Below are 27,938 nucleotides of genomic sequence, written 5' to 3' on the forward strand. Positions count from 1 at the left end.
GTCAAGAGACACCAGGGCTCTCCTGTGCTTTGGTGGCTTTGCCAACTCGATAACCACGAAAACTGCAAATTCAAGATCCAGCTTACCGTGATTTAATGTTGATATTGTTAATTTAGCCTCTATAACAAGACTGTACAGAGGGTACAAGAAGCCCAGGTCCATGCACTAGAGTTCCTCAATTCGCATCTGTGGATGATCATTGAGACTAGTACACAGCGAGGATTCTGGCGAATATCATATCGACGCTGGCGCGAGCAGAATTGTTACTACAGGCCATTTGGAGGCAGTACGTATTGTCACACCTCCTGGTCCAGTGGTCACGTTGAGTAGGACTTGCAAGAAGAGTCTCAGTGTCTCTGTAGGATCTGATGGCGTCGTACGATCATCATTCTGACTCGGCCCTCTGCTTCACTGGTATATTTCCACGTACGGATCTAATTCTCAAGGAAATGATATGTTGACATCGAATGCAGATGAATGGTTCATCTGCTCTACGGAGTACACTAGATACCTAAAGTTATCCTGTTCGAGTTTGTCAAGTGCAGCGCTGTCCTATTTCGCAATGTCGGAGTGAAGGCTGTTTCTCCGGCAAACTCCGATCTTGGCGCTTTACTGGAACCCGGTGCCCACGATACTCTGTGCTCACCCCGGGGTGTCCGATTTTCAACCTGGGAAGCTTACCTGCCGTTCGGGCCTTGCCATTTGTTGAACCCTGCATGATTTTCACTTTTGATCTCCCAGGTACGTTTCGACCGGCCGCCCTCTGGACAGCGTTACACCGCAAGGCGTACAGTGAACGAGCTGACACGTACGTCCGTACGAGCAGTGGTTTCTCTGATCCTTTTTCTGCGCCGTTTGAATCACGAACTTGGGCCCTTGGTCAGGTCTCGAAGGAAAAAAAGTGGGCACACCGTCTTCAGATCGTTTTGGAAACTACGAATTACCTACGGACGATAGCAAAGAAAGCCTAGGCTGATCTAGATCTAATCGTGACGAGCAACGAGGTATACATTTTCGACCAGAATACAGGGTGTCAGGGACCAGAAAGGTCCTCGCAAGGCTCAACACAACATGTCTGGAGGCGGTGGCGAATATATCCACCCGGCAGAATACCCTAGCCTGTCGGAGCAGGAAGCCGAAGTGGTGAGAAAGATCCACGACTTCACCGAACGGTACTTCCAGGACCCACGGTTCGACGCGTCCCACGACTTTGGCCATGTCAAGAGAGTCGTCAATAATGCTCTCTCCATCCTCACGGTGGAAGAAGACGACCGGAAACGCAGAGCCATGCCCGCCTTGAACCCCATGAATGTGATCCTGGGCGCGTTGCTCCACGACGTCGAGGACAAAAAGTACATGGCCCCCACCACCGAAAGCTCGTCGTCGTTGTTATCGTCGTCGTCATCGTCATCACCTCTTATCAAAGCCATCGTCGAGGCTGGCATGTCCGTGGACTATGCAGAGCAGATGCGTGTGTTGGTCGAGGGCGTGTCGTATTCCTCCGAGGTCAAAAACCCGCAGCGTGTCTTGGATTTGCTGGAGGTCCTTCCGGAACTCGCCATTGTTCAGGACGCTGACAGGCTCGACGCGATTGGAGCGATCGGGATCGGTCGGTGCTTCACCTTTGGCGGTGCCAAGGGTGCCCGGACTCTGGAGGATTCGATTGAGCATTTCCACGACAAGTTGCTGAAACTCGAGAGTATGATGAAGACACCGGCTGGCAAACAATTGGCCGCGGAGAGGTCTCGTCGGATCCGTGAATTTGTTGACTGGTGGAAGGATGAGGTAGGGCAGACAGGAGCTTGATGAAGGGTCTGCAACATCTCCCGTTTACCAGCAGTCTTGCAAGAGACAACAATACGGACCACATGACAAGTAGAGGTGGGGCTTGGACACTCTACTCATATTCAGGTTTCCTCAGCCTCGCCTGGCTCGCCAAGTTCTTCGCCCGCCTGCTCTAGCGGATCAGATCCTTCCTGGGTTGTCGAGTGTGGTGTCACCCCAGCAGAGCCTGTCTTTGGCGGAGGCGCTACAGGTGTGCCCTTTCGAGATGACACATGGTCCTGCTCTGCGCTCTTCTTGGCTCCTTCGGCAAACATATCATCAAATCCACCTCTTGGGGAAATCGCACCGTGATGTCTCCCTTTCCGTGCGCGAGCAGGAGCTGGTCCAGCTGGAGGTGCAGCATTAGGGTTCATCATCGGGGGCGGCGGGACATTCGGGTTGACCATCGGTGGTGGAGCAAGATCTTGAGCAGGGGCAGGCTGGAAGCTGTTGGCAGAGTCTGCTGCACCTTGTCCATCTGCGGTTTTCGTGTCCGCGTCAAATAGATTTTCTCCTGGTGCTTGAACCTCTTCGCCCAGTCCCACGGGCAGGCGATGTAGCGCACCGAATCCAAGCACGGCACCGAGTGCACCTTCACCACCCCATCCTCTTCGTGGCACCAGTTCGACTTCCCTTACCACGTCAAATTCCGAGTTGTAGACCCATAAGACAAGACTTCTGTTGAGGTGATCTTCGACCAGTTCGCCCAATGCCGCTTCTCCTTTGAGGGTACCACTCGGGGAGCCAAGGATGTAGTCGCTGTGAGGGAGGAGACCGGCTTGGTGAGCTGGTGAGAGGGGGGACGGTATCGTGAGTACGTGCCAGATGTTCTGTGTAGAGTTGAGGGGTGCGAGTTGTAGACTGAGTCCCAACGAGCCATCAGGCGGTACAGGGACAGTGAGGGAGTGTGTCCTTTGGCCCTGCAAGCAGTATCTGGTTAGTAGTGCCAGACATGTATATATGCCTATGTAAATACCTTGGGTCAGATGTGTATATACATACCTTTGCACTCCACAGGTCTAATGAGCAGTATGCGCCGGCGCAGTTGCGGATTTCCTGAGCGAAGAGGTTTGGGTCGGGAGAGTCCTTTGGCGAGACGTCAGTACACACTCTCATCCCTTGGACGAGTACAAAATACTATAAAATGTCCATTGATCCCGATGATGAAGTCGAACCACGGTTCTAGGTGTAGGTCTTTGTTCGTGTTCTTCAAGACCTGGAAACCGTATGAGCTGTCCGAAGAGCCTTGCTCTCCTGGTCGTGACGCGGGCTCTCCGTCGAGACGAGCGATGAAACGATTAAGAGCACCGAACATTTTGGTAATTCTAGGTATATTCTCAGCACTCTTAAAAGCTGGTTGGCATAGAAGTCAATATCTAGGATTTTGTGGTTGTTCAGGGCCAACACGACACGTGTTTTTTGTTGCCGAAGACGCGCCGCGGAAGGATTTACTTTTGGGCGTAGAACTCTTGATCAAGCCAACGCCAACTTTCTTCAAACTTCTCGCCCATATTTACTTGCCCTCACGAGTGTCCGTATGGCATACTTTAGACGATTTCGAAGCGCATAATGAGGCAGTGCCGTAGCGACAAGAATACTTTGATCTCCGAGTTTCATTACCCGCCACAGCCTCAAATTAGCAATAGAGGCCTCCAGAATTGCCTCGGCCACGGTATGACTTGAGATATCTAAGTCTATGTGCTTCATGGAACTTCACTTCATCTTTCTACCTTTGCTTACTGAACTTACCGTGCTGCTGTTGCGGCTTTGAAGGTGAGCGACCCAACTGATTGAATGTATGACCGAGTACGGACCCTTGTGGACGTTTTTCACATCTTGCCGATACTTTATTGCTAGGTAAGTACCCCTCGTCTTGCTCTTTGCTCAAGAATAGCCCACTGCAGGTTAAGCGCCCAATTATGGTCCAAACATGGTCAAGTGCCGCGTTTGGCGCTGGAATATGGCCAGCGGGCCAGATGATCGTGAGAAATTGTACAAATGTCTGGCTCTGCCATGTTCTCTCTGGAAGCCGACACTCGTTCACAACAAGCCTCATCGCTCTACCTCCGATCGTTGGGAATGGCTTGGAATCTCTCGGCACTACGTTACCGGTTTCGAAACAGGGAGAAAATACAGCAAGGGAGCTATGGAACTTCGATGTGGAATTCGATATGGCTCTCGACTACCGTGTTGAGTGCGGTTACTGGCATTTTCGCCCTCTTTATTGTTGTACTTGTATTACTCTGGAACTACATCAACCGAAATGAAGGTATCCAACTTATCACAAACAATCACTATTCATGGACATACGGTCCTACAGCATTGTTGGTCATTGTGGTGGCAATCTGGCGACAGGTTGACTATCATTGCAAAGCGATTACTCCATGGGCTGTCCTTAGCCAAGAGCCATCGAAGGGCTCATCGAACATCCTTTTGGATTACGTTTCACCTATTCAAGTCTCCAGTCTTCACAAGTCTCTTTCTAGCAAGCATCACACCGTTACGGCCGGTATTTTAGGGTTCATGTTGTTGAAATGTATCGTCCTTCTTTCAACGGGCTTGTTCGTGACGGCTCCAAAGCTCATTCTGCAATCAGATTTGGGCCTGATTCAGCACACCATATTCAATGGATCGCTGTTTAACTCATCTGCACCTTCAACAACTCTCAATGATTCTTCATTGGTATATACAGCATTCGGCATTCTCTCTAGAGGTCTGCCTTATACGGATGGGACTAACCAAGGCCTTGTATATGAGAGATTTAGACCTCCTGCGGGCTCTTTGGTGGGACTTCAGACTGTTACAGCAACCGTGAATGCTCTGATCCCGTCTTTCGAATGCCAGTCTGCTCCAGTTGCTATCAAACTGCAGCCAGCCAATACCACAGACTTGCACCCAGCGGACTATCTACAATTACAGTTTGATGAATGTCAGCTGCTCCAGAATGGGGATGGTACTCCGGTATATGCTCTTAATCCTCAACTCTTCAGCTGTCCACCCCGTCAGCTTAGTCCTTTGGTGCAAAGGATGAATTGCTTCAATGAATCTGATTCAGCAACAGCGGATAATTGGCAGCTTCTCACCCTGGCCGATCTCCGTTATAATCAGACTCTTCAGAACTTCTCATCCCCTGTCGCATTTGGGGACAGTGTTACTGCGACTTCTTGGTCGACGTCGGTTGACGCTGCTGTCGGTATAGCATGTCGATCTACTTATGCCATAGAGAAAGTGAATGTCACCTACGACTATTCGCAAACACCAACGAACATTACAGTCACTCGTCTTGCGCCAGGCGTCAATCACACAATGCCTGGGTTTTCGAGCTTTGATCTTGGCAAGCTGTTTACTGCATCTCTAACGGCAGCAGCTTCGATGTTTGGAAATCTCAACTTCGATTCTTATGCTGAAGAGTACCCAAACACCATGTTCAAGGTAATGGCTAATACTATGGGTGGTGGTTATGATGCACTGATGGACGAGAATAAGATTAAACAGGCTGCGGAAACTGTCTTCCAAACTGTTGCTGTTCAAATTGTAAGCAAGTATCTTACCCAAGAAGTTGACACTCCTCTCCGAGGACAAGCAGTTTACCAAGAGGAGAGGCTTGAATTGAACGATCTGTCTCTTTGGTCAATGGTCTCGGGCTTTATTGTTATGATGATCATTGCGGCTTTCATTCTCTGGAAGCGACCCCAAGACATCGTTGCACGAGATCCGGACCAACCCTTTTTCAACGCATTGCTTCTGCAACCAAGTCGTGTAGCTCGAAATATCCTGAGTCGTTGCGGCACACTCTCCGAAAGCAACATGCTTGCACAGCTGAACAATCACACATTTGCCACCGGTATGGACGCTCAGGAACATGAGTCAATCTTGCTTGCATCTGACCCGTTGTCCGACATGACCACACCTGACCAAGGCTCGCACTCAAATTGGTGGAAACCTCTTGCTGCCCGGTGGATTTTCGTCTTAACAACTTTGATACTACCACTCACAATCATTGCGACCCTTGAAGCTCTTCAAGTGTCGTCAGACCGCCATGATGGTATCGCTAGCGTTTCTTCTGAAGACTCTCTAGCCTCCAAAACAACAACTCGATACCTTCCGGCCTTGGTAATGTTACTCTCTGCAACACTTTTCAATTCCGTGGACTTCAACATAGCTGTTCTTGCGCCTTACAATGCTTTGAAATCTGAAGCTCGGCCGCCTCAGTCAAGTATCATGTCCAACGTCATCGGGCTGATTGCTCCCTATGCAGTTTGGCAGTCGCTTAGACGACGATACTGGGGTGCAGCACTTTCAGGCACTGCAGCACTCGTCGGCAGCGTCTTGACTATCATCAGTTCTGGACTCTACACGATTGATTTCGTGCCGACCACCGCTCCAATGCTAGTTCAGAGGACCGATTCCTTTCAAACAACATGGCAGAACAGTGCTCTTAACGATAGCGGAGCTGCCGTATTGACAAGCTTGACGGAGAGCTCCAATTTGACATTTCCACAGTTCACCTTCGACGAGCTTGCTCTGCCTGGACTTCAGGCAGCAGGCGATCCGCCAAAGCCCTCTAAACAGGGTCAAGCGACGTTGAGCCTCACGACCAGTGCTCTACGAGCGTCTCTGAATTGCACTACTTTGCCGACTGCACAATTCAACGTGTCGACATTTTACAATCCCTCATCTGGGCCCAGTGCAAGTGTCAGCATATCGTTCTCACTTCCACGAGAATGTCCGTACGGCGGGTCCGGCGGCAACATGACAAGCATGGATATCGACCAAAGCTGGCAACTGCCATTCACAAAAAATTCAAGCTATGTGGCTAAGATGCTGGACATCCACGTCGGGCCATTCGACGCTGTTCTTGCATCAAGCTCAGGGGAGCTGGCACCCTCGACCCAAAAGGACAACCCGCCAGGATGCCCATCACTTGCTTTCATTTATGGCCATGTCGACGTCAACGATGGTTCTCAAAACATGATCACGACTCGTATATGCTATCAGCAGATGCAACAAGTGCCGGTACGTCTCTGGCTGAACGTCCCAGACCTTTCTATATCGCAGGACTTCCCACCCACTCTGGACGAGAGCGGGAGCGGTCACGTCGTTCTCGAAAGTGGGCCGAATGGAGAAACGAGCTTCCCCTATCGCCTCGAGGTTCACATGGACAATGAGTTATCCTTGTTCAACCAGACGCAATTCGTTCCGTCCAGCATTGCCCGGTCGACGATCGACGGGTTTTTTCAAGGTGTGCTGTTCGGGAGATCGCCCATTCCCCAAGCCTGGCTCGCGGACCCTGAGCGCCCGGACGAGGTCGTCTCGGCCATCCAGGCCTTCTACCGCCGGTACATGGCCCAGGCGATATCTGTGAACATGCGCGTGCCCACGGCCGCCGCGAACGCGCAACTTTTGTCGGGCAACGCCACCGCACTGACGGGCGTGCTGCGCGTGCATCAGAACAACGCGTCGAAACTGGCCCTCCAGGTCATATTGGGTGTCATGACCCTCTGTGGCGGACTTGCCGTCTGGCTCGCACCGCCGAGGGAGGTCGTGCCGCATAACCCTTGCACCATTGCCGGTGGGATGGTACTCTGGGCCGGTAGTCGATTTTGTGAGACTTTCACCACAGTCGAAACGTTTGCGGGTCAAGAAGATAAGCCCGTCCTGCCAGAAGGCGCTGTGCATATGAGCAATAAGAAATTGATGGGCAGCGGAGCGTTGGATGGCTGGTTGTTCAGACTGAATTGGTGGCTTCGCGATGACGGGACCAAGAGATATGGGATCGATGCTGTGCGGCAATAGTCTCGGTGGACTGATGAATATTGATTCATTTCAGTCATTTTTCGGGATACTAAATAATAGCGGTAGGCGTATCGAGTTCGCACTTGTACGGAGTATGTTTTTGTGTACTCCGTATATACGCGGATATATACGGAGGTACACTACAGTGTGATGGGAATGGGAAAGGATTGTCCATTTTTTTTATATCGAAATGAAACTCCCGCATGTTGCTACATACATTTTTTCTTTCAAGTCGTTCGTTATATGCCATTTCAAATCGTTCACAAATCCATGTCTTGGAGCAAAGAAGAAAAATGCGTCATAGTCCCCTCAGTCAGACATCCTCAGCTTAGAGCCTCATTTCGACACAAGAGAGCACTGTTCGACTCTGCCGATGTGTAGGAAAAGGAAAATCCACCGCCACCAATGTTTTTGTATCTCAAGTCCCCGAAAAGTGATATACACACAAGAATTGAACCCCTGCCAAAAAAAAAGCCCTTCCGATTTGGGATGCCAATCGCTAAAGCGAACGCTATGAGCAACACAAACTCGATCTCCCAGGAGCCAAAAGGTACAGAACTAATCTCTTTCTAAGAGACGTAGGCACTGCCGATGGGGCTCGAGATGGAGTTGCCATTGACCAAGATGCCGTCGCTGCACATGAAGTACGCGTAGCGCTCAACCGCGGACTGGCCCTCGAGGTACTCGACGGCTTGCGAGAGGAAGTTGGCCACATCACTGTCGGAGCCTGTGGCACCGAACTCTGTCAGCCAGACCTTGTTGACGCCGTTGGACGAGGCGGCGTCGATCACGTCTTGAACGTGTTGCTGGAAGTTGGCGATCTGGCCGGCATCGGCGTACCAGTGGAAAGCGACAAAGTCAATGTTACACTGACCGGCGCACGCCTTGAAGAAGGCGTTGAGCCAGTCGATGCCCATCAACGGGCTGGTCCCGGCACCGTTGGTGACGGCTGGAGATCCAATTTGGACCTGCCCGGACAAGGGTGCGACGTTTGCAATGTGGAGTTTGGCGGCGGTTTCGGGATCGAGGTTGGCTTGAGAGGCCAAGTCAGGCTCGTTGATAGACAAAACGTGCTTGGAGCCGCTGGAGATGGCGGATGAGACGGCACTGGACCATCCTGACACAGATTGAGAGCCCCAGAACATGGGAACGTATTCGGCTCCGGACAGAGGAGTCCCATCTGGGGTAGAGCCCCAGTTGTACACCCAAGAGATGGCCTTGCCTGCGAAGGCGTCGGTCAAAGAGGCAGTGTTGTACGACAGGCCCTTCTTGCCGCCGCCGGAAGAGGAACCTCCACCGGTGCTGGGTGTAGAGCTCGAGACGGAAGATGCTGTTGGAAACGTGCCGCTGGCAGCACTAGAGCCAAGTGCTGAGCTGGCCATGGTTGCGAATGTGGTTGGTAAGCCTGACATCGCGACAGATGACGGCGATGCTTCAGGAGCGGAGAACGAGAAGCCGCCACCACCGCCTCCATTGGACGGTCTGCCAAAGAATGCACCTGCTGTTGGAGTTCCTGCGGCGAGGCTAACGGAGGCTGAAGACCCAGCCAAACCTTCTTCGAGCCCTGTGTCCTCTGATGGTGTAGAGGAGCTGGAGGGAGCAGCAATGTTCTTGCCAGAATTGTCAGTAACAGGGCTGGCATCCGGAGTCGCAGTAACAGTAACGAATTCAACGGTGGTACTGGTAATGGTGGAAATCAAACCCGAAGCACAAGCAGAACTGATACTGGACAAAGCAGGTGCACTTGCTGCCGCTGGACTCGTAGCAGCAGCATTGGCAACAACAGGAACGCTGGAGAAAGCAGCATCGGAGCCATCGTCGGTCGATGACTCCAAGGGAATCGGACTCACGGTGACAGTCATGACAGCTGTGACTTCTTGAGACTCGACAGGAGAGCCACGAAGGTTTGTGCCGTTGTTGGTCTGAGCTGTGCTGTTCATGGGGAATGCACCGCCAGTAGGGGCAGCCACCCCACCGGTGCCTGTACCATGGAATTGCCAGTGATGGTGTCTTTGAGGGTGAGCCAAGACGGTAGTGGCGAGCACCACGAGGGAAAGGATCTGGGAAACCATGTTGAGATCTGAGGGTGCACGGTACTTTGCGTGTTCGGTTGGGATAACGCTTTTTCGTTTGTGGATGTTGTGTTTTGGGAAAATCGATGGATTCGGATAGTATATGCCCTCCTGGGGTGGTTTTTTTGGACCAGGGATTCAATCAATGAACGGTCTGGTTGGTGAAAGAGTGACCACGAGCGTAGCTCTAGCGAGTGAAACGGAGAATAGACGAAGGGTTAGCCTTGTCGGTGTAGAAAGAAGGACGGGCGGTGCAGTGTGTCGCACAAACGTGTCGAGAGATCGAAGGCCAAGCAACGGAGTGAGAGAAAAAAAGAGGAGGGATCGGGAATGAAACGACAAGAGCAGCAGATATAGGGTCGACAGCAAGGAATGTGGGTTGGGAGGGGAGTGAGGAGGCTGTTGAAAACTCGACAGGAGGTGGATTGGCACGTTTCATGGTGGACGATTGTGTGACGGGGAATCCTTGTTGGGTCTTGGGACAAGGTACCTACGACCTGAGTACAAAACACACCAAAGCGTCCCGTCTTTTCAATCGATAACGTGCAATCCAGACTGTCGGTGGCCCATTTTGACGGACTTGGCTCATGCCAATACGTTGGCGTTTCCATTTCGATGGTCAGTCTGGCGGTCGGAGGCTGGAAAGGCAGCATTGGCGTGTGAACTGACCAAAGAAAAGGGGATAGTGCCTTGCACCACAGCGAGGGCCCGTTCAGCCTCCTGTCACAGACGTGGATTGAGGCAGCCAGTCAACGTTGAGATGTTGGCTTGAAACGCGGTCCACCTCGAAGCGACCATGCAGGGGCTCCAACGCCATGGCTCAAAATAGGCGTAGTTGGCGTCCACCGGGGCCGCTACTGTCAGGAACCCGAACCTTGACGACTCTAGTCACCAGTGAGAGGGAACGACGTGCTTCGTGAGCCCAGTCGAAGCTGGAGCTGAGGCGCCCTGACCGTGACTTCGGAAATGATTCCAGTGGATTTTGGGATGTGTTTGTAGCACAAACACATGGGTTTCCTCGCTTGATTGGAATCAGCGGACCGGACGATAAGGAAAGCTTGTCTCAATGGTGAACATGTACCATGACACTCCGGACAAGACAGAGTACTGCACCGCGATTGACGCGTTAAAAATACACAGTAGATATACGGTCGATCCTCTGCCTCGTTGACTTTCTTCCATGTTGGTTGGAGGAGAAGCATGCACGTTACTCCGTACTTCTCTAGGTAGATACCTGAACCTGGACTGGAACTTGACTGTTTACCGCCAGGTGCCAATTTTGCCGATGCTTGGGGGGCAAGACAGACTCACTACTGTAGACTGGGGATCGTCGTTGGGAGGGGGAAAGATCGTTGTTTTAGGGGTCGAATGCCTGTCAGTCCGTAGCGTTGCGAACTGTCCTCTCCAGCCGGGTTAGTGATGAGCGACCCAGACCTAAAAAGACACGTCAGCCGGTGGGCATCCGAAGAGGAGGGCGTGTTAGTGATGATGCCAGCATTATTCAAAACACAACGACCACAACAACTTGGTCTTTGCAAGGATAAACACTCATCACGCCTTGATTTTGTGCAGTCACCGGCGAGACGTCAATCCATTGGTGCCTCCGTGATGGGAATGTGGCCCTCTTCCCAGCCACCGGACACAGTTTCTGGGGATCTGATACGGAGTATATTGTATGAATACTCCCTTACTACGGAGTATCGGCACGGAGTACCAGGTACGTACTCCCTGTACAGTACCTATCACTACCCAGGGAGTAGGTTCTATCGGCACAGGCAAACTCCTCCCAACATCCATCCACCACTAGCCCTTGCCAATTTGCCTCGAAGTACTCCGTACCCCTAGTGTACGGAGTACGGACTACAGTATGAACCTGGCCATGGCTTTGGATCTGGTCTGATCATTCAAAAAGTGGCCTGCCCCTAGGTCAATGTGACAACGCTCTGCCCGAAGTGCAGTCCCATAGATCCTCTTGCCTCGTCATCATCAAAGGCCCGGGATGTTGACCATCAAGACCACCTCTGAATGGAAAAGGACTGTACGGATAAAGACACTCTCGTGTGATGATATACGGGTTACACAGTACCCATCCTCAGGACTATTTGAGGACTATGCAGCCTGTCCCTTGTCCTTTTTCCGACCTTCAAGGGCTGCCATTACATCGCCCACATTGTCTTTGTCGCCCTTGCGTTTCTTCGGTCCCCTTTTTCTGCCACTCTTCTTGCTAGTGCCCTCTTCATCGTCCCATACAGGACCCTCATCATCGTCTTCATCTCCAAAGCGACTTTCGCCGAACCCGAGGTCCATATCCTCAGCATCCGCACGATCCTGTGCTTTTAATCGGGCAAGTAGTTGTTGTTGTTTTGCAGTACACTCAGGGTCACCATCGCTCTGATCTGCTCCAGCCTCCTGCTCGCTTCTTTTCAGACCAGCAGCGCGCTTGAGAGCTGCAAGCAGTGTTGGATCTTTCAGAATTGGATTGCTCTTGTCATCGGATTCTTCTTGTTGATGACCAGTTCCGAAATAATTTCGTGGTTGGTCATGGGTGACAGCAGCCTCTGGCTTAGAAGGGCCTGCCCCATCAGCTTTGCCTTCCTCGTCAGAGTCGTCCTCAAGTCCGGCCAGTGGGTCATAGTCTGCAACCCCTTGAAAGATGTCGTCGTCATCGTCTTCCGCGGCCTCTTGTTCCAGGGCAGCTTTGTGTTTGGCAAGTAGTTCGGCGGGAACCTCCATTCCCAGTGGCTGACTGCCCTGCCCGGCGCCCTCTTCCTCTTTATCGAGCCATCGTGTCTTCCTCTTGGTTGTGCCATCTTTGTTGGTGATAACGAGAACTTCTCTTCTTCGCCCGTTGACAACCTCTACAAACTTCTTCTTGTTGTTCTTTTTCTCGCTTCCCACCTTTTTGAAGCGATCGCTTAGAACCGGCTCCTGTGCTGAAGCCTTTGTCGTGCCAGAGCGACTTTGCTTCAATCGTTGCAAGATTTCGTCCCGCGTCAAGGGTCGATCTTCACCTGTTGTGCCACTGTCTTCCGCCGATTGTTCATTCCGCGACGCAGGACCTCGGGACTGAACTTCTTTATCCAGCGCCTGATCTAACTCTTCGTCAATGTCGACTTTATCAGCCTGGGGCGACGGCTCCTGCTTCTCTTCCGAATTCTGATCCAGATTCTCCCCTTTGCGCACTCGCTCCAGCAGTTTCCAGTCAAGGCCTTTCACCAAGTGTGTACTATTGAGACTCCCGCCAACGCCAATCTCACTTTTTAATTTCTCAAACGTAGCTTCGTCGATCTGCTGTAATTTGTACATCTCTTCCAGCGCCTGAAGCCGCTTTTCTCTATCATCTGAAGTCTCCTCGCCATCTTCGCCACTCCGCCGAGCCAGGGTGCGATCATGGTAACCCGAAGCCAGTTTGGTGCCTTTGGGTGCGGCGCTAGACTTGAATTTCTTCGCTGGAGGTTGTCCATCTCGAGCGCGTTCGTGTTCAGCCACTTGCTTAGAGAATTCTCTGGAGGGGTTGTAACCTGCGACCGAACGAGGCGTCATAGGAATAGAAGCACGCGATCTCGAACCGAGTGCAGGTTTCTTGAACCCCGCGGAAGCAGAGTTGGAGCCTGAGTCGTTGGAATGCTTTCCATTCTGGAGCAGTGTCCGAAAATGAGAGTTGTCCATGATTGGTAGGAACCTATAACAGTGGCAGGCTTTGAATTAAGTAGGTTGTCAAGACTATATATCATTGTAGGTGTTGGTGCGGCAGCGAGATTGAGGTGGACTGTTTAACAGATTTGGAGAAAGTGACATTTTTATTATTTTAGTTTATTTCCGATGGTCATCGATATTTCCGACTCTCCGACTATTCTCTCGCGTCGCCTTAACATGCTCCATCATAACATGTCTTGAACAACATATCTGTGTGCTATTCGGCATGAGTGCTGATCAAAATGGCGAGGAAAAGAAAGAGTGTCAACTATGGCGACGAATCCAACCAGCCTCCAACCAAAAAGGTAGCCTCTACTGAGCCGTTACCGGACGGCGTCCATCACTATGAAACGCTTGAAGAAGTTCCGTGGGATTTGCAGAAGTACGTTATCTCACCTTCCTGTATCTAAAGGGCTAGTCGTGCGAGATTTACGGTCTAACCTGCACAAGATATTGGCATCAGGGGTATTCCATCTTCTCGAAATACGACGATGGAATTTGGATGACAGACGATGCATGGTTTGGTGTCACCCACGAGTCTGTCGCAAAGTATGTGGCCTATCTCCAGCTCCAGTCCAGATCTAACAAAGGCAGTACGATAGCAAAGCACGTCAGCGAGGCCACGAACAGATCAATTATAGTTGACGCGTTCTGTGGAGTGGGAGGGAATACTATCGCCTTTGCACTGTCCGGCAAGTTCAAGCGAGTTTATGCCATAGAGAAGGACGCTGCTACGCTGGCATGTGCTAAGCACAACGCTGAGATTTATGGCGTCGCGGATAAGATTACCTGGTTCCATGGAGATTGCTTCGAAATACTTGGGGCCATGGAAGGGCGGACAGAGAAGACTGTCGATGCACTGAAAGCCATTGTCGGTCAATTCGGCTTGATATTCGCCAGTCCACCGTGGGGAGGTAGGTTTCTCGAATATCCAGCGACATGCCACTCAACTCACCGCTCTAGGACCTTCTTACCGCAATGCTGAGGTTTTTGATCTGGAGTCGATGGAGCCGTACACATTCAGCCACTTGTACAAATCCTTTCAAAAGGTGACCTCGAATGTTGTGTTGTATTTACCGAGAACGAGCGACTTGAGACAGGTAGCGAATGTGGTGCAAGAGGACAAAACGGTTCAAGTCGTACATTACTGCACAAACGGTACTAGTCGAGCGTTATGCACTTATCTTGGGGACTGGGCTCCTTTAAAGCTGAATAGCTGATCAAATGAAAAATGAACCGATACTCTGTAGAGAAATACTCTGGAATGGAAACATCAAATTACCAAAGAAACTAATTCCTATGCAAAATTTCTCGTAACGACGGCATTCATGTTGATACGAATGCGGCGAGGCTAAACGACGAGGCTGAACAGACGAGGCTGCCTGTCGCGTTCCTCGCAGCGCCACGAGTCATTCCCCGATTATCCCCACCCAACTTTCTTGCCTGCGGATCTTCACCACGTCCTCGTTTTCTACTCCGTACGTTTATTCAGAATTGTGCCTGTGTTGTGTTAATCTCATCTCTCCCCACGAGTAAGTCGATGTCCCATCACGACGACTCGTATCACGCCAATCGCGCCATGTGGTAACCATTCGAGCGCTCCGACTGCTATGCGCGGCGCCTGTCGTTTGCCTTGCAAACACTTTCCCTTCGATAATCCTTTGACGATTTTCGCCCGAAGTAAATCTTTGCTAGGGTGTCCACATCATGGCGACCGACGCGTATCAACAGGCTGATGACCTCGACGGTCTTTTCGGCGACGACGAAGAGATTACAGAGCAGGCGGCAGCCACGCCTTTCGATTCGAACTTGGGTGTACCGGCCGACGCCAACGATGAGCTGAGTGCTCTTTTGAATGAAGCTGCGGGAGGCGAGGGACTGAATTGGGACGAGTTGAATTCAAGAGAACTGGAGCAAGGCGAGAAAGCAGACGATGCAATTGATTATGAGGACATTGACGACGATGATTTGCCAGATGAAGAGCCGACTCAAGATGTCTCCGCAGACGTGACTACAGATTTGCTGCCTGGTATTGAGGATAGCGCCCTTGACGATCTTGATGACGATGATCTGTTCGGACCGAGTAGTCCTGTCCTGGAAGTCCACGATGCTCCGCCTGTGCCATCCCCTTCGAAGCCCTCCGAGAAACCTGCCCCAGAGGCTGATCAAGATCTAGACCTTGCGTCAGAACACGAGGATGATGATACCCAAGACATATCAATGTTACAGCCAGAGCTGGATGAGGTTGAGGATGCTCAATACCGTCTGCAGTTGGCTTTGTTTGCGCAGTCCGGCAAAGACATACCAACCACTGAGCAGGAGAACATCGAGGAGTGGCTGAAGCTAGAGTTCCCTGGGTTTAAACGCGATGAGGCACCTTACTTTAATAAGCTGTTCCCACCAAGACCTCAGAAATGGCAGGCAAAGACACCAGCAAAGCCACCCAAGCCGGTCCGCCCTGCGAAGGTCAACTTGGAATTGGAGCAAGACCAGAAGACCGCTTTCAACTCGGCACTCCCGCTGACAGAAGCTGAGCTTGCTTCTGATCTGGTGGCTACTCAAGAGCCGACGGTTGTCAACGAAGCCGAGGACTCCACGGATGAATCCGATGAGGATGAGTCTCTTCCTGGCGGGCTTACAATGAGCGATCTGGACTTCATGTGTACGGAGTTCGACACACTGTCTCACCTTGCAGCCTCGGACGACGAAACCCATGAGATTAGGCCTCGCGTTGTCAGCAGTGATGATGAGATGTTTGGTTTTGGCGAATTTGATGATTTCGATCAGCCGCACAAGAAGCGTCGTTTGGGTCTCGACCCTCACGATATTGTGCAAGTACATCAAGTCGATATAGCTTCGTTCGACGATCCGGAACGCCTGACATCCAAGCTTGCAGCAAGAGTAGTTCTTGACCTGAACGATTCGCATTTGCTCGTTGAAGAAGTCGACACTGAAGCGCTAAAGGCGAAGGCTCGACCTGGTGAAAAAATAACAACGGTGAAAACGTTGAAGGACCGTCTATCGCAACGCTTCAAAACTTCGAATGATGCTGAATACGATCTTCTCAAGCAGAACCATCAACACAAAGTACGAGGTCAACTCACTAATCTCAGCATCGAGCACTCTATTCCTGCTGTCAGACTACAGTATCCCTATTATCAAGTGCGCCTTCCGCTGCAGGAGCTCCGAAATTTCCATCGGAAAAAGATGCATTTCAAGTACCCAATCACATTCTCTCAGACGGGCAAGGTCAAAAGGAAACATCAGAGAGGACGTTCCACCAAGGAAATATATGCCGCATCAAAGGATATCTCCCTGGCGGACAATTCTTCTACCCTGCTCCTAGAATACTCAGAAGAGCATCCTCTCATGCTGTCACAAACAGGCATGGGTAACAAAGTTGTGAATTATTATCGAAGACGGACCAAGGACGATACGTCAAGACCTAAACACGATATTGGCGAAACCTCTGTGTTGTTGCCAGAAGATAAATCGCCGTTTCACATCTTTGGGCAGATCGATCCAGGGGAGACAATCACTGCGCTGTATAATCATATGTACAGAGCACCAATCTTCCCTCAAGAATCTGCTACACAGGATTTCCTTGTGATCCGGCAGACCACAGGCACTGGCGGCCAGAACCACTTTATTCGGACACTGGACAACGTATACGTCGTGGGACAGGAGCTGCCGTCAACCACCGTTCCGGGAACACATTCTCGTATGGTGACCACTGCTGCTAAAAATCGACTTAAAGCCATCTCATTTCGAATTGCACGTCGCAAGAAGAACCATCGTATCCGTGTGGAGGAAGTCACGAAACATTTTCCGGACACTACGGATATGCAAAACCGGCAGAAGATGAAAGAATTCATGGTCTTTAGTAAGGAACATAAAGAATGGGAAATGAGGGCCGGCGAAGCAGTCCCGGATGAAGAAGCAGTCCAAAACCTTATTCGCCCGGAAGATATATGTCTGCTAGAAGCCATGCAGGTCGGTGCTCAATATCTTCAGGATGCTGGTTATGCGGACAACGACGACGAAGATGACACGAAGGAGGGCAATGACAATGATAGTATCGAGCAGCAGCTAGCTCCCTGGCGCACGACTAAGAATTTCATCCAAGCTACGCAAGGGAAGGCAATGCTCAAGTTGTATGGCGAGGGTGATCCTTCCGGCCGAGGTGAAGCATTCTCATTCATCAAAACAAGCATGAAGGGCGGGTTTAGACCTATCGGTGGTTCCGCTCAAGATGCCATCGCACTGAAGAAAGAACTAGGCGGCCACAGTTACAATGTCGCCCGACAACAGAGGTCCTACGAAGAGTCGATACGCAGTATCTGGGACAAACAGAAAGCGAGCCTGGGCTCAAAGATAGAACCGTCTGATCTTGACATGGACGGCGATGTTGATGGCCAGGAAGACAAGTATGATGGTCGCTCTAGCATTCGAGCAACACCAATGTCGGGAACACATACGCCCGCTCCACGACGTAGAGATGACGAAACCACAACATCGTTCAGCAGACGAAGTGTCACCAGTCAAACACAGAGAGTCTTGAAGATTGTTAGAACGGTGGTAGATAAAGATGGAGAACGCATTGACCAAGAATACTACGAGACTGACCCAGCGGTTATCAAGCAGTATATGAAGATCAAGGAAGCGGAGGAAGCCCAATCGATCAGGTTTGGGAGTTTTCGACTTTGTATATGTTCATTGCTTACTTGTGTTTTAGTTTGGGTGAACTTGCTCCAACGGGCGATGCTGAGCTTGACGCCAGGCATCGCAGACGGTATGCTATTTTGTTTTTACTTTCTTGTCAAGTCGTCACGACTAACATGTATATTAAACAGTCTCGAAGAAGAGCTCGCCAAACTCGAAAAGAATGCCGCTCGCAGAAAACAACGGTACAAGAATAAAGCCGCCCTGGCCGGTGCCACTTCCCCCGGAGGTACGGCCATGTCCCCCGATGCCGACGGAGGAGGCGGCGGAGGCGGTGGTGGCAAGAATACACAACCAACTCAGCGCAAATGTGCCAATTGTGGACAGGTCGGTCATATCAAAACGAACAAAAAGTCAGTCAAGTGCCGAAATTGCAACCTCCCCGTTGATCGCAAGATTGGGTCTATGCTCATGGATGCCCCGAGTATCGATCTTTGAGTTTTGATGTCGATGGAAAGATGAAGAGAGGTCCCATTTGCACCCCCATGGTGGATTGCCGCTCTCAACATTTGTATCGACCATCGACGACCTTGGGGTTTTCTGTTCCGTCCGCCTGTCTGAGCCATCCCTGGTTCTCATTCAGAGAAGTCAAGTTCCTCCAGCTCCACGAGATTCCCCATATCTCGACTGGAATGATTTCGGCTTGACGATATCACCAAAACCAAGGAACCCATTCAAGGATTGAGCTTTGCCCTTAGCTTTCCCTTTTTTGCCCTAAATGCCCCATCACCTTTCGCCCTTTTCTTGTTTGAGCCAAAGAACCAAAAAGCTTGTTTTTGACTGTTGGAGAAATATCACTGACATTGTTTTTCGATTACGAAAAGATTATGCCCCTTGCTCAATGGCACCATCAAGCAGGAAGACGGATACAACAACGCCGCCTTTATGGGTGCACCACCGACGATGCCTTGATGACGATGATGGCGGAATGGTGTGGGCTTATTAGGATGCGGAGAGCTGCCCTGAGCCGTTAAGAGTTAGGAGTATGATGAGGTGGTTGAGTCAGTCAGGTATACTTCCATCCAGGTTCTATTCGAATTGGTGATGGTGCCTAGGTACACATTATACGATGAGGAAGAAAATCTTTGGGTGCTCATCTGTCCCTGTCTCTGTCTGTCTGTCTCCGCGTGTCACTAGGGATCTGAATGTTACTCTTGATACAAGTCCAGAGTGAGTCTTTCGGATCTCGAAAATATTCTTTGTTTTGACGCACTATCCATAGTAAGTCGACTTGGTTCACCGTCGTATCTACCCAAATATGCTCTCTCCTTTGTTCCCTGAAGAGTGGAGAGTAAAAGTCCTGAAGACCAGTGAGTCCAATGCCCTTCCTGTTGGGGACTCCAGCAAGATCGGGTAGCTGAAGCACAAATCCTCCGCGTGAAAATCCTCTGTACACTGGTTCCTTTCCCTTTCCCCTCTTTCTTTTGTCTCTATTTTTGTCGCTTCTTTGGTGTGATTATCATTCTGTGTCTCTGCTCTATTCCAGTCTGTCTCCAACCAGTTTCCACTCGGTTTTCAATCCCCGTTGCAATTTCCTCTCACAAATCATCTGGGGAGTCGTTCGGACGGGTGGTGTTGTCAAGGTCGATGCGCATGATGATGGTGATGGTTGGCGACTTGTTGCTGTCGCTCTTGTCGTCGTCGTCGATGCCGTCGTCGACGTCGACGTCGACGATGTGGATGGTTCTGGTGTGTGCCTGGGTCAGGTATGGATGATCTTTCTTCAAGACTGAGATGGCTCATGGCCACGTCAAGCGGTGGTCGCCGGGCTTGTATCGTTGCCGATCCGGGCACCACAGGCGTTGTTGCCTCGGGTGGTGTCGTTGTCATCGTATCCGAGTCTCGAAGGGTAAGGTGGCTCATGGCGACGTCAAGTGGCGCTCGGACTCGTCTCGTGGTCGTTGTTGTTGTTGTTGTTGTTGTTGTTGTTGTTGTTGTTGTTGTTGTTGTTGTTGTTGTCGATGTCATTGAGTTTGTCATGTCCGTGCCGGTGTCTGCGTCGATGTCGGTGTCGGTGTCGAATAGTTGCCACTCATTGAACCCGGCTAGCATATGGCCAATGAAGAGCAAATCATGACTGTCGGGGAAAAGGTTGTCGCCGTTGTCGTCATCTTTGTTCTCGTGAGGTTTCCCGGCTCCTTCGTCCGTGGCGGTGTTGGCACCGGGGCGGTGATCTAGTGACATGGTATCTTCACGTCGTTGTCGTTGTCGTTGTGGATGGACATTGTTTGTTGTCATCGTGGGCCGTTGTTGATTGACGGTAGACGCTGGTGGAAACGACATACTGTCGTTGAGATTTGGGTTGTTTTCAAAAGGTGTGTGATCTCGTAACTGGGATTTTGGGGTGATATGGGGGAGGATGTGGGTAGTTCTAGTTCTTCTTCTTCTTCTTCTTCTTCGTCTGGCCTACGACTGGGAAAGTCACTACTTTTATATGGAATATTCAATCACTTTATATGGTACGGGAACAAGCCTTTTGAGTTTGCCTCTGAATTGGGTTCTCTGAGTTAAGTTCTTGAGTTTTTGCTTCTGAGTTTGCTCTTTGAGTTACTACCTGATCAGGCAGACTTTTGCTGGCTTCTGACAATTGGGGTTTGTCTCTTTTGTGCAAAGGTCTAGAAAGTGTGAGTGCCTTGTGCATGTTTGCAATTTGGTCTGATCACCCCGATCATTCTAGAAGAACCTTCCATGAGGACTTGCAAGCGCAGATGAAGGAGTACAAGAACCGTCGTGATCGTTGTCCTCGTCTTTGACCTCCTCCTACTCCACTGCAATTGCCGTATCGGACAAAGAAGCTGAAGGGGAAGACAACAGTCGCTTGTTATCGTGGAAGGATCGTTGAGGTTCAACTCAGCTATTCACGTCGGGGGCTTTGTCAGTCTTTGTGTGATTTGTTTTCGGAAATGTCAACCGAGGTGGACAGGTAGGTAATGTTTGGCTTACTAAACTGACGGCGATGATGATGACGTTTCAAGATTCGTCTCGTCGTGTGTCCATTGGACTGTGTTCAATCTCCTTGGAGTTGAGCACATCTGGGACAGGTATGTCCAAGGTGGATGCAGTCTAGGCAAGGTATTTCGTACCTCCTGGTAGGCATGAAAAAGCAGACGAAAGTGTATTGTGTGTAGTAGTTGAGCATGGTTCGCCAGCCATATCTTCTGAAATACACAATTTGTCGGGTGAAGCATATGTTCTCAAGTACGAGCATGCCACCGTATCCGTACATGACTGGGAAGATTTTGTCGGTCAAGGGGGAAGTCAACGGTTTCCCAAAACACTTGTCGTAGAGGAAGCTGACGAGGAGTGAAGCAAGGTATGTGAGTATGAGAATGAACCCTAGAAAGTGGCAAGGCAAACGTCTTCGAACAACATGTCTATGTATGGGCATCGTGTGCTCTTGAAGGGGTTCGAGTGATTTTGAAAACGAATAGGGAAAGATGAGATAGGCTGCTGCTTGTCTTGCGATGTGAAGTTCGCGAGTCTTGATATGTGGTAGTTGTGATAGAATTGGTAGCGAAGTGGACATGGTAGATAGTGGCTGCAGTGACTGCAGCGAACGAGGTAGGGATGGGTGCAAAAACGCGACGAAGAAGCCGGTGAGGCCAGGTGAGGCGGGAGTCGCGAAATTTGGCGATGGCAAGGGTCCCAAAATGACAAAAGCCGGTGTAGCATCGCAACAAGCATTCACCTGGTTGAGTTTATCTTCCCAGCAGCGCCTTGCCATCTTTATTGACGCTCTCTGCTTTGTACATGATGCTTTCTTGTGACGTGAGTTCACAGATGCGAGAACTTGCATCAAGTCGGCAGAGTAGAGTTGTAGCACAGCTCAACGCGTCTGAGGAACTTTCAGAGATAAGAGGGTGGACAGAGAGGAAACCCACAGAGGTGGAGGGTCCTATATATCCGCAGAGCCATCACAAGCTTTCCAGTGTAGTCAAGCAAGGCGCCGTGGTCTTTGACATGGATGCCTGGAGACAAGCGTTCAATTGACTTAGGAAACTCGTCTTGCATGGTTCTCAAGCAATTGAGAATACTTGTTCCTACCTTTTTGCTGATGCTGTAGCGTAAAAGTCAATGTACTGGGCATGTATTGAGGTATTCATCGATCATGCGAGGTTCAGTATGCCTGGTATCTTGGGGATCTGGAGACGTCGAGAAGCAGGCAGCTTGACATGAGGTTTCTACCATTGCGAGGCTGATTACATAATGCATCTTCAGCCGAATGCACTAACCCGATGCGTGTGGATGTCGACAATTCAATGTTTTGGCTGCGGCGGTTGCACAGTTGAGCACGAGGTGTGCATGTTTTATCTCAATAAGTGTATGCATCACACCGATGTCTAGTGTCTGATTGATCTCTATAACAGACAAGATATACCGTCAGCATGTCTTATGCAGTTGAAACCAAAAAGCGCAAGTTCGATCGCATCCTTGAAGCACTTTCTGATAGCGCTGCATCGCCCGCACGATCTTCCCTCAACACTCGCAACAATGCCTCAACCACGACCCTTACCCAAGACTCTGCCTCCGACTCTTCTAAACGCCGCCGTGTTGCTCCCACCTCGAAGATTATTGTGACCTCCTCTTCGGTGACCTCACTCAGCGGACACTACCTACCTTCTAGCCGAACTGCATTCCTGCAACGACTCGAGACATTTCGACATGTTACCCAGTGGCACATACCCTCCTCGGAGCGCATCAATGCGGCAGAATGGGCAAAGAGAGGCTGGGCTTGTGTTGACACCGATACTGTCTATTGCGGAGCCTGCAAAGAGAGGGTTCATGTCGACCTGGAGGTCAATGTCGACTCAAAAGAACATAATGATCACGAAAGAGATGAAGATGGAACAGAAGAAGACGACAGCTTTGCCTTCAGAACAGAAATTCACGAAGGCCTAATCAAGAGATACCAAGAAATGATAGTTACTGCACACGCGGAGAGTTGCCTCTGGCGTCAACGAGGCTGTGACTCTACTATTCAGCGTATCGAAGGGTTACTGAATACCAGCATCGCTTTGTCCGCCTTGCAGACACGCTATGATGGCCTCATGATTCAAGCCGACGAAATACCTGAGCATGTGTCATTGCCAGCTGAGGTTTTCGAGGGTACAAACACTTTGGACGATTTCCGCTTTAATGATGGCGGAAAGCCTCATTCCGATGCCTTGAAATTGGCACTCTGTGGATGGGAGCGAAAAGGTGAAGACATAATCGAGTGTCGTCACTGTTTTCGTTCGCTTGGACTCTGGTTGTATCGCGGTGAATCGCCGGCCATGGACCGCCTTGATGCAGTTGAAGATCATCTCGAGTATTGCCCCTGGCGCTCGGCCGAGGCTCAGAATACAGAGATCGTTGTTGGTGTTCGCGAGAACACTGACGACTCTAGACCGAAGGCGCAGCAACTGGCGGGTTGGTCTTTGGTCTTTCAGGCCATGCTTAAAGACAATAGCAGGAAACGAGGGTCCAAGTCACTGGGCTCCACTTTCGCTTCCGACATCGATTCGCCCACGGCAGGAAGCGAAACGTCCTTGACGCCGGAACAGCGCGAGAAAAAGATGAGGGATTTATTGCGCAGAATCAAGGAAATCAAAAAGCCCTTCAACGTGAAGTCTTTGCTGAGACGCAAAGACAAAGCCCCCAAACCATAATATCAGGCTTCGGAACGAATACCACTGGTGTCATTTGGGCTATGTGTTGCTACATTTTCCGATGCAAAAACCTCATGTTGGCGTACGCAATACCTGTTTGCCGCGGTCGGACTCCGAAGCTGTTTCGACGCAGGATGTCACTCGGAGTCGAGCCCTGGCATTGAGTACGGAGGTTGTCAGTACGGAAGCTACCTCGGACGGTTCATGGCGTATGGTCGGATATCGGTCACGGTTCGGAAAATATCGCAACAGGTGCACGTGGGCTGAGCGGACTGTTGCTTGAGAACGAGATTGCTTTTGATCGCTGCGACTAGATCTGCTGAGAGATCCGACGCGACACCGGACTTTTCTCCTAGCAGCTGGCTAGCGCATCAGAGAAGGGCGAGAACAAGAACCAAAATTTGCAAGGCTGAGGTGGATATGGATGTAGTGGACCTAATTTGCATGGAGCCTTGTGGTGTTGACGGGACGTGTGGGCGGCTCTTCTTTTTGACTAGACACTCTGTACGGAGTACAATAGGAACAAGATGCAACCAGGTGAGCTGGCACGGGAGACGATGGGGAAGAATTGACGAATATTATCACCACCTTTACTCACCGTGATAATGATGTCTACTCTGTACTATTGCCCAGTGGCCATATTATTGTAATCGGAGAGATAAAAGTCCACAATGCTCGTCGTCGTCGTCATCGGATCGCGAATCAGTATAGTCTACTGTTGTTGCAAGTACCTACAGTAGGTTATAGTCTCTATCTCGAGGTGTTATTCCGAAGGCGTGGGGGTTCGTAGGGGAGATGCTCTGGACTCCGTAAAGGGCCCAGGTGTGATAGTTCAGTTAAAGCTAGTGGGTAGTGACATCAACCTCGTACTCCGTACATAAGCGCACCAGAAACAGAGATGGGTTAGCCCAAGCCTTGTCCGGATAGCAGTGGGATGAAATGGGAATCACCATTTCGCAGTAATTTGACCACTGATGTACGGAGTTCCTCGCAGGTTGCTTGGACAATGCTTTGCTCAGCCCCTCCGTCAAGTTGTCAATAAATTGTCGAGAGAGTGTTGCAGCTGGTGGTGCCCTATCCGGTGGGCTCTCAGCTGCAGTTCAACCGATTGTACCCGGAAGCATCCCATCCCAACGGCGACTTGTCGGGAATGGGACTACCACAGTATGGAGTAGGGGGTCCATTCGGTTGGGAACGAAATTGCTGTGGAAAAGCATGTGAAAATTTAGAAAATTTACTTTACGAGTATGGTGGTTCTGACTTCAGCAAACGTCGAATTGGGCCGCATTGAACCGTTGACTTTATGGCTGGTGAGTACGAGATATCCGCGGCGGGAATGCGGGACAACACTGTATGAAGCGTGCTGGGACGAGGCTAGAACTAAAGCCAGCAAGGCTTAGAAATTGTTGGCGGGCAGTATTCCGTACCCTAAGGCCGCAAAATCACCATGCCGCGGTTCGGTGATGGATCCCCTAGGATGATTTGTTGGTGGGGGAGGGACGGAGCCGGGGGGAATCATAGGGGAGGTCGATATCCGTTAATGTACCAGTTGCTCCGGGCAGATGTACCTCGTACTAGTAACTCATACTCCGTACTGTGGGACGCTTCATCATTCAGTACCTACCTTAGGTATCGACAGAGGGGGTGTTCAAAGTACCCCGTAGTGAGTTTTCATATCCAGGTACTACTCAGTACCTAACCTGTATACCTGATTGTCTTCCATCTACATACCCTAGAGTTTATCGTACTCGTACAACACGTCCCGACCTGAGAAATGCTGGACTAGCTACTCGTAGGTACTTCGTCGCCCCCTGTTCCTCTCCGGCTGCGTTGTACTCGTATTCCAATGCCACTTCTTCCCCGCATCTTCCATCTCACCCAAGCATGGATGCCACGACAATCATCCTCCTTCAATCCATGACTAGCCAGAAAGCCACCGACACTAGATAATTGTCTCGTCCAATCCTCGGGCCTTCAAAAACCGCTCGAGATCATCATGCCCAATGGTCATCTTCTGCTATAAACAAGGACCAGTCCGTCCAAGGCAAAAGCCGCGGTCACACTCGCACATACATCACATCACGCATACGCACCTGCTCTCACACTGACAACTCCTCCTCATTCCTCCTTCTCTCCTCCTTCTCCTCTCCATTGCGGAGTAGCCTTCTTGTGCGGACAACCCTCTTTCGACCGAGCTCTATCGATCGTTTGTATTGTCTGATTGCTGTCGTTGTATCCTTCCGCCCATATATTTGTATCTTTATACCTTCGGCGACCGACCATCCCCGCCTCTCGTGTTGCTTCACAAAAGTCGCCGAAAAAAGCTTCACCACCGACCTCGAAGCCGAATAGCAGTAGACGAAACTGCTTCCCTCGGTCACCGCTCCTCACGCAGGCCTCCAAGTCTCACCCCGGAACATCCTCGAGGGCAAACGGTCTAGTACCTGAGACTACCTTGTAGCGTGACAACTCACGCTCTTCAGGTGAGCTGGAAGCCATACAAGCATTTTTGTCTTTGGAAAGCCCAACAGCCCAGCGTCATGTATTCCATCACTAACTCGCACACGCGCAGTTTCGATCCCACCAACCGTCCCCATCCCGACCTCACCATGTCCAGCACCGCCAACCGCGTCAAGGATGGCGCTCGATCTGCGGCCTCCAAGGTCGAAGAAGCAGCCTCAGAAGCCGTCCACAACCCAGTCCAAGCTAAGAATGACTTCCTCCACACCCCCGTAATGCGCGCGGCCCTACCTTTCATCAACGGCGGCCTTTCAGGCATGTTCGCAACGGGCTGCATTCAGCCCATAGACATGGTCAAGGTGCGACTGCAACTGGCAGGAGAAGGTATCAGAACCGGACCAAAGCCGACGGCCTTTGGCATAGCGAAAGACATCATTGCACAGGGAAAAGTGCTGGACCTGTACACGGGTCTCTCAGCCGGTCTCCTAAGGCAAGCGGTGTATACCACGGCCAGACTAGGCTTCTTTGATACCTTTCAGACCACGATGCAAGCAAGAGCAGAGAAGAATGGTACAAAGATTGGTTTCCTCGAACGAGGTGCGGCAGGTTTGACGGCCGGTGGTCTGGCGGCCATGGTCGGCAATCCGGCTGATCTGGCACTCATTCGCATGCAATCCGATGGCTTGAAGCCCAAGGAACAGCGAGCCAACTACCGTTCCGTCTTTGATGCGCTGATGCGCATTGCCAAAACTGAGGGAATTGGTGCCTGGTGGGCGGGAGCTTATCCCACCGTGATCCGTGCCATGGCTCTCAACTTTGGTCAACTCACCTTCTTTGCCGAGTCTAAAGCTCAGCTGAAACAGCATGCGCCAACGTGGTCCGAAGGCACCAGAACCTTGAGTGCATCCGCTATTGCTGGATTCTTTGCCTCGTTCTTCAGTCTCCCGTTCGACTTCATCAAGACCCGGCTGCAGAAACAGCAGAAAGGTCCTGATGGTAAGTTGCCATACAATGGACTGTTTGACTGCGCAAAGAAGGTTGTCCGTGATGAGGGTTGGTTGAGATTCTATCGTGGATTTCCAACCTATTATGTCAGAATCGCACCACATGCGTGAGTACTTGTTTGTCCAATTTGTTGGGACATCACTGATGGTTAATAGGATGATAACGCTGATCGTGGCCGATTATCTGAAGCTGATTACTTCCTGAGTGAGCGATCGAAGACCTCCTAACATGAGAATATACTCGTCATCTTGAAGGATTTTTGAGAATAGATGCACATAGAGCGGCAGAAAAGAGCTGGACAGTGTCATTCCCATCGCTTCGCTTCGCATAGCACAACGGCAAAAGGTTCACAGGTTAGATCGGCCTTCCAGGATTTGCGGTTACGTCCGAGGACCATACCAAGCTGCACAGTACGCTGAGGATTCATATGCAGGCGTTAGTGGCCATCCTCTATGGAGTTCCATGACGGTAGCAGACATTTCTGCCTTTGCTTTCGAAGCATGATGTCTTGCAAAAACAGCGTCGAGGAGCAATGAGGTAGCCATCTTTTGATAGGTAGATAGTATTCGTAATAACCAGTTGGACTACGAGTACAGGGCCTTTGTGGACACTGAGTATAAATTGAAAAAAAGAAGTGCCGACATCGGGAGCAATTCTGCGATTCTTGTCAGCACGTGATGATTTCGGATTTTTGTTCTTCTCGGTCGCCGATGCG

The 27,938-nt window shown here is 50.7% G+C and overlaps 10 protein-coding genes across 13 annotated transcripts; 6 read left to right on the forward strand and 4 right to left on the reverse strand.

Annotated features, from left to right (window-relative positions):
• Positions 1-774: 774 nt before the first annotated feature.
• Positions 775-2,422, forward strand: PV06_06998 (uncharacterized protein). Its single transcript, XM_016408173.1, has one exon. It carries the CDS (start codon positions 1,072-1,074, stop codon positions 1,804-1,806), a length of 735 nt encoding a protein of 244 aa, XP_016261653.1. The 5' UTR covers positions 775-1,071; the 3' UTR covers positions 1,807-2,422.
• On the reverse strand, positions 971-3,139 carry PV06_06999 (uncharacterized protein; the record flags this gene model as incomplete). The annotated part of the gene is made up of 3 exons (XM_016408174.1): positions 971-2,744; positions 2,827-2,910; positions 2,963-3,139. 3 exons carry the CDS (start codon positions 3,137-3,139, stop codon positions 1,908-1,910), a joined length of 1,098 nt encoding a protein of 365 aa, XP_016261654.1. The 3' UTR covers positions 971-1,907.
• Positions 3,140-3,903: 764 nt separating this feature from the next.
• Positions 3,904-7,620, forward strand: PV06_07000 (uncharacterized protein; the record flags this gene model as incomplete). Its single annotated transcript, XM_016408175.1, has 1 exon — positions 3,904-7,620. One exon carries the CDS (start codon positions 3,904-3,906, stop codon positions 7,618-7,620), a length of 3,717 nt encoding a protein of 1,238 aa, XP_016261655.1.
• Positions 7,621-7,771: 151 nt separating this feature from the next.
• Positions 7,772-10,071, reverse strand: PV06_07001. 2 transcript variants are annotated; one of them, XM_016408177.1, is made up of 2 exons: positions 9,471-10,071; positions 7,772-9,230 (listed from the first exon to the last, which is right to left on the reverse strand). In XM_016408177.1, the coding sequence occupies exons 1-2, from the start codon at positions 9,690-9,692 to the stop codon at positions 8,190-8,192; spliced, it is 1,263 nt and encodes a 420-aa protein (XP_016261657.1). In that variant the 5' UTR covers positions 9,693-10,071; the 3' UTR covers positions 7,772-8,189. The 2 variants fall into 2 exon arrangements, with proteins under 2 accessions (XP_016261657.1, XP_016261656.1); XM_016408176.1 differs by having other exon boundaries at positions 7,772-10,071.
• Positions 10,072-11,701: 1,630 nt separating this feature from the next.
• Positions 11,702-13,441, reverse strand: PV06_07002 (uncharacterized protein). The gene has a single exon (XM_016408178.1). It carries the CDS (start codon positions 13,359-13,361, stop codon positions 11,802-11,804), a length of 1,560 nt encoding a protein of 519 aa, XP_016261658.1. The 5' UTR covers positions 13,362-13,441; the 3' UTR covers positions 11,702-11,801.
• A 117-nt stretch (positions 13,442-13,558) lies between these two features.
• Positions 13,559-14,625, forward strand: PV06_07003 (uncharacterized protein). Its single transcript, XM_016408179.1, has 4 exons — positions 13,559-13,770; positions 13,839-13,937; positions 13,983-14,302; positions 14,352-14,625. The coding sequence occupies exons 1-4, from the start codon at positions 13,631-13,633 to the stop codon at positions 14,606-14,608; spliced, it is 816 nt and encodes a 271-aa protein (XP_016261659.1). The 5' UTR covers positions 13,559-13,630; the 3' UTR covers positions 14,609-14,625.
• A 223-nt stretch (positions 14,626-14,848) lies between these two features.
• On the forward strand, positions 14,849-19,206 carry PV06_07004. 2 transcript variants are annotated; one of them, XM_016408181.1, is made up of 4 exons: positions 14,849-18,073; positions 18,124-18,180; positions 18,242-18,463; positions 18,935-19,206. In XM_016408181.1, the coding sequence occupies exons 1-4, from the start codon at positions 15,096-15,098 to the stop codon at positions 19,020-19,022; spliced, it is 3,345 nt and encodes a 1,114-aa protein (XP_016261661.1). In that variant the 5' UTR covers positions 14,849-15,095; the 3' UTR covers positions 19,023-19,206. The 2 variants fall into 2 exon arrangements, with proteins under 2 accessions (XP_016261661.1, XP_016261660.1); XM_016408180.1 differs by having other exon boundaries at positions 14,849-18,180.
• Positions 19,207-19,648: 442 nt separating this feature from the next.
• PV06_07005 (uncharacterized protein) lies at positions 19,649-20,393 on the reverse strand (the record flags this gene model as incomplete). Its single annotated transcript, XM_016408182.1, has 2 exons — positions 19,649-19,807; positions 19,860-20,393. 2 exons carry the CDS (start codon positions 20,391-20,393, stop codon positions 19,649-19,651), a joined length of 693 nt encoding a protein of 230 aa, XP_016261662.1.
• Positions 20,394-22,410: 2,017 nt separating this feature from the next.
• Positions 22,411-24,396, forward strand: PV06_07006 (uncharacterized protein). The gene has a single exon (XM_016408183.1). The coding sequence runs from the start codon at positions 22,496-22,498 to the stop codon at positions 23,756-23,758; it is 1,263 nt and encodes a 420-aa protein (XP_016261663.1). The 5' UTR covers positions 22,411-22,495; the 3' UTR covers positions 23,759-24,396.
• A 1,185-nt stretch (positions 24,397-25,581) lies between these two features.
• Positions 25,582-27,818, forward strand: PV06_07007. 2 transcript variants are annotated; one of them, XM_016408185.1, is made up of 3 exons: positions 25,582-26,241; positions 26,331-27,329; positions 27,379-27,818. In XM_016408185.1, the coding sequence occupies exons 2-3, from the start codon at positions 26,368-26,370 to the stop codon at positions 27,425-27,427; spliced, it is 1,011 nt and encodes a 336-aa protein (XP_016261665.1). In that variant the 5' UTR covers positions 25,582-26,241; positions 26,331-26,367; the 3' UTR covers positions 27,428-27,818. The 2 variants fall into 2 exon arrangements, with proteins under 2 accessions (XP_016261665.1, XP_016261664.1); XM_016408184.1 differs by having other exon boundaries at positions 25,582-27,329.
• Positions 27,819-27,938: the final 120 nt, after the last annotated feature.

This window comes from Exophiala oligosperma, assembly GCF_000835515.1.
Source record: "Exophiala oligosperma strain CBS 72588 unplaced genomic scaffold supercont1.6, whole genome shotgun sequence".
NCBI classification, from domain to species: domain Eukaryota; kingdom Fungi; phylum Ascomycota; class Eurotiomycetes; order Chaetothyriales; family Herpotrichiellaceae; genus Exophiala; species Exophiala oligosperma.

Coding starts and splice junctions, on each gene's coding strand:
- PV06_06998 (XM_016408173.1), top strand. CDS start 1,072: ATGTCTGGAGGCGGTGGCGAATATATCCACCCGGCAGAATACCCTAGC.
- PV06_07001 (XM_016408176.1), bottom strand. CDS start 9,692: ATGGTTTCCCAGATCCTTTCCCTCGTGGTGCTCGCCACTACCGTCTTG.
- PV06_07002 (XM_016408178.1), bottom strand. CDS start 13,361: ATGGACAACTCTCATTTTCGGACACTGCTCCAGAATGGAAAGCATTCC.
- PV06_07003 (XM_016408179.1), top strand. CDS start 13,631: ATGGCGAGGAAAAGAAAGAGTGTCAACTATGGCGACGAATCCAACCAG. Junction 13,771..13,838: donor GTTCCGTGGGATTTGCAGAA/GTACGTTATCTC, acceptor AACCTGCACAAG/ATATTGGCATCAGGGGTATT. Junction 13,938..13,982: donor ACCCACGAGTCTGTCGCAAA/GTATGTGGCCTA, acceptor TAACAAAGGCAG/TACGATAGCAAAGCACGTCA.
- PV06_07004 (XM_016408180.1), top strand. CDS start 15,096: ATGGCGACCGACGCGTATCAACAGGCTGATGACCTCGACGGTCTTTTC. Junction 18,181..18,241: donor GACGCCAGGCATCGCAGACG/GTATGCTATTTT, acceptor TATATTAAACAG/TCTCGAAGAAGAGCTCGCCA. Junction 18,464..18,934: donor CATATCAAAACGAACAAAAA/GTCAGTCAAGTG, acceptor GATTACGAAAAG/ATTATGCCCCTTGCTCAATG.
- PV06_07006 (XM_016408183.1), top strand. CDS start 22,496: ATGTCTTATGCAGTTGAAACCAAAAAGCGCAAGTTCGATCGCATCCTT.
- PV06_07007 (XM_016408184.1), top strand. CDS start 26,299: ATGTATTCCATCACTAACTCGCACACGCGCAGTTTCGATCCCACCAAC. Junction 27,330..27,378: donor GTCAGAATCGCACCACATGC/GTGAGTACTTGT, acceptor GATGGTTAATAG/GATGATAACGCTGATCGTGG.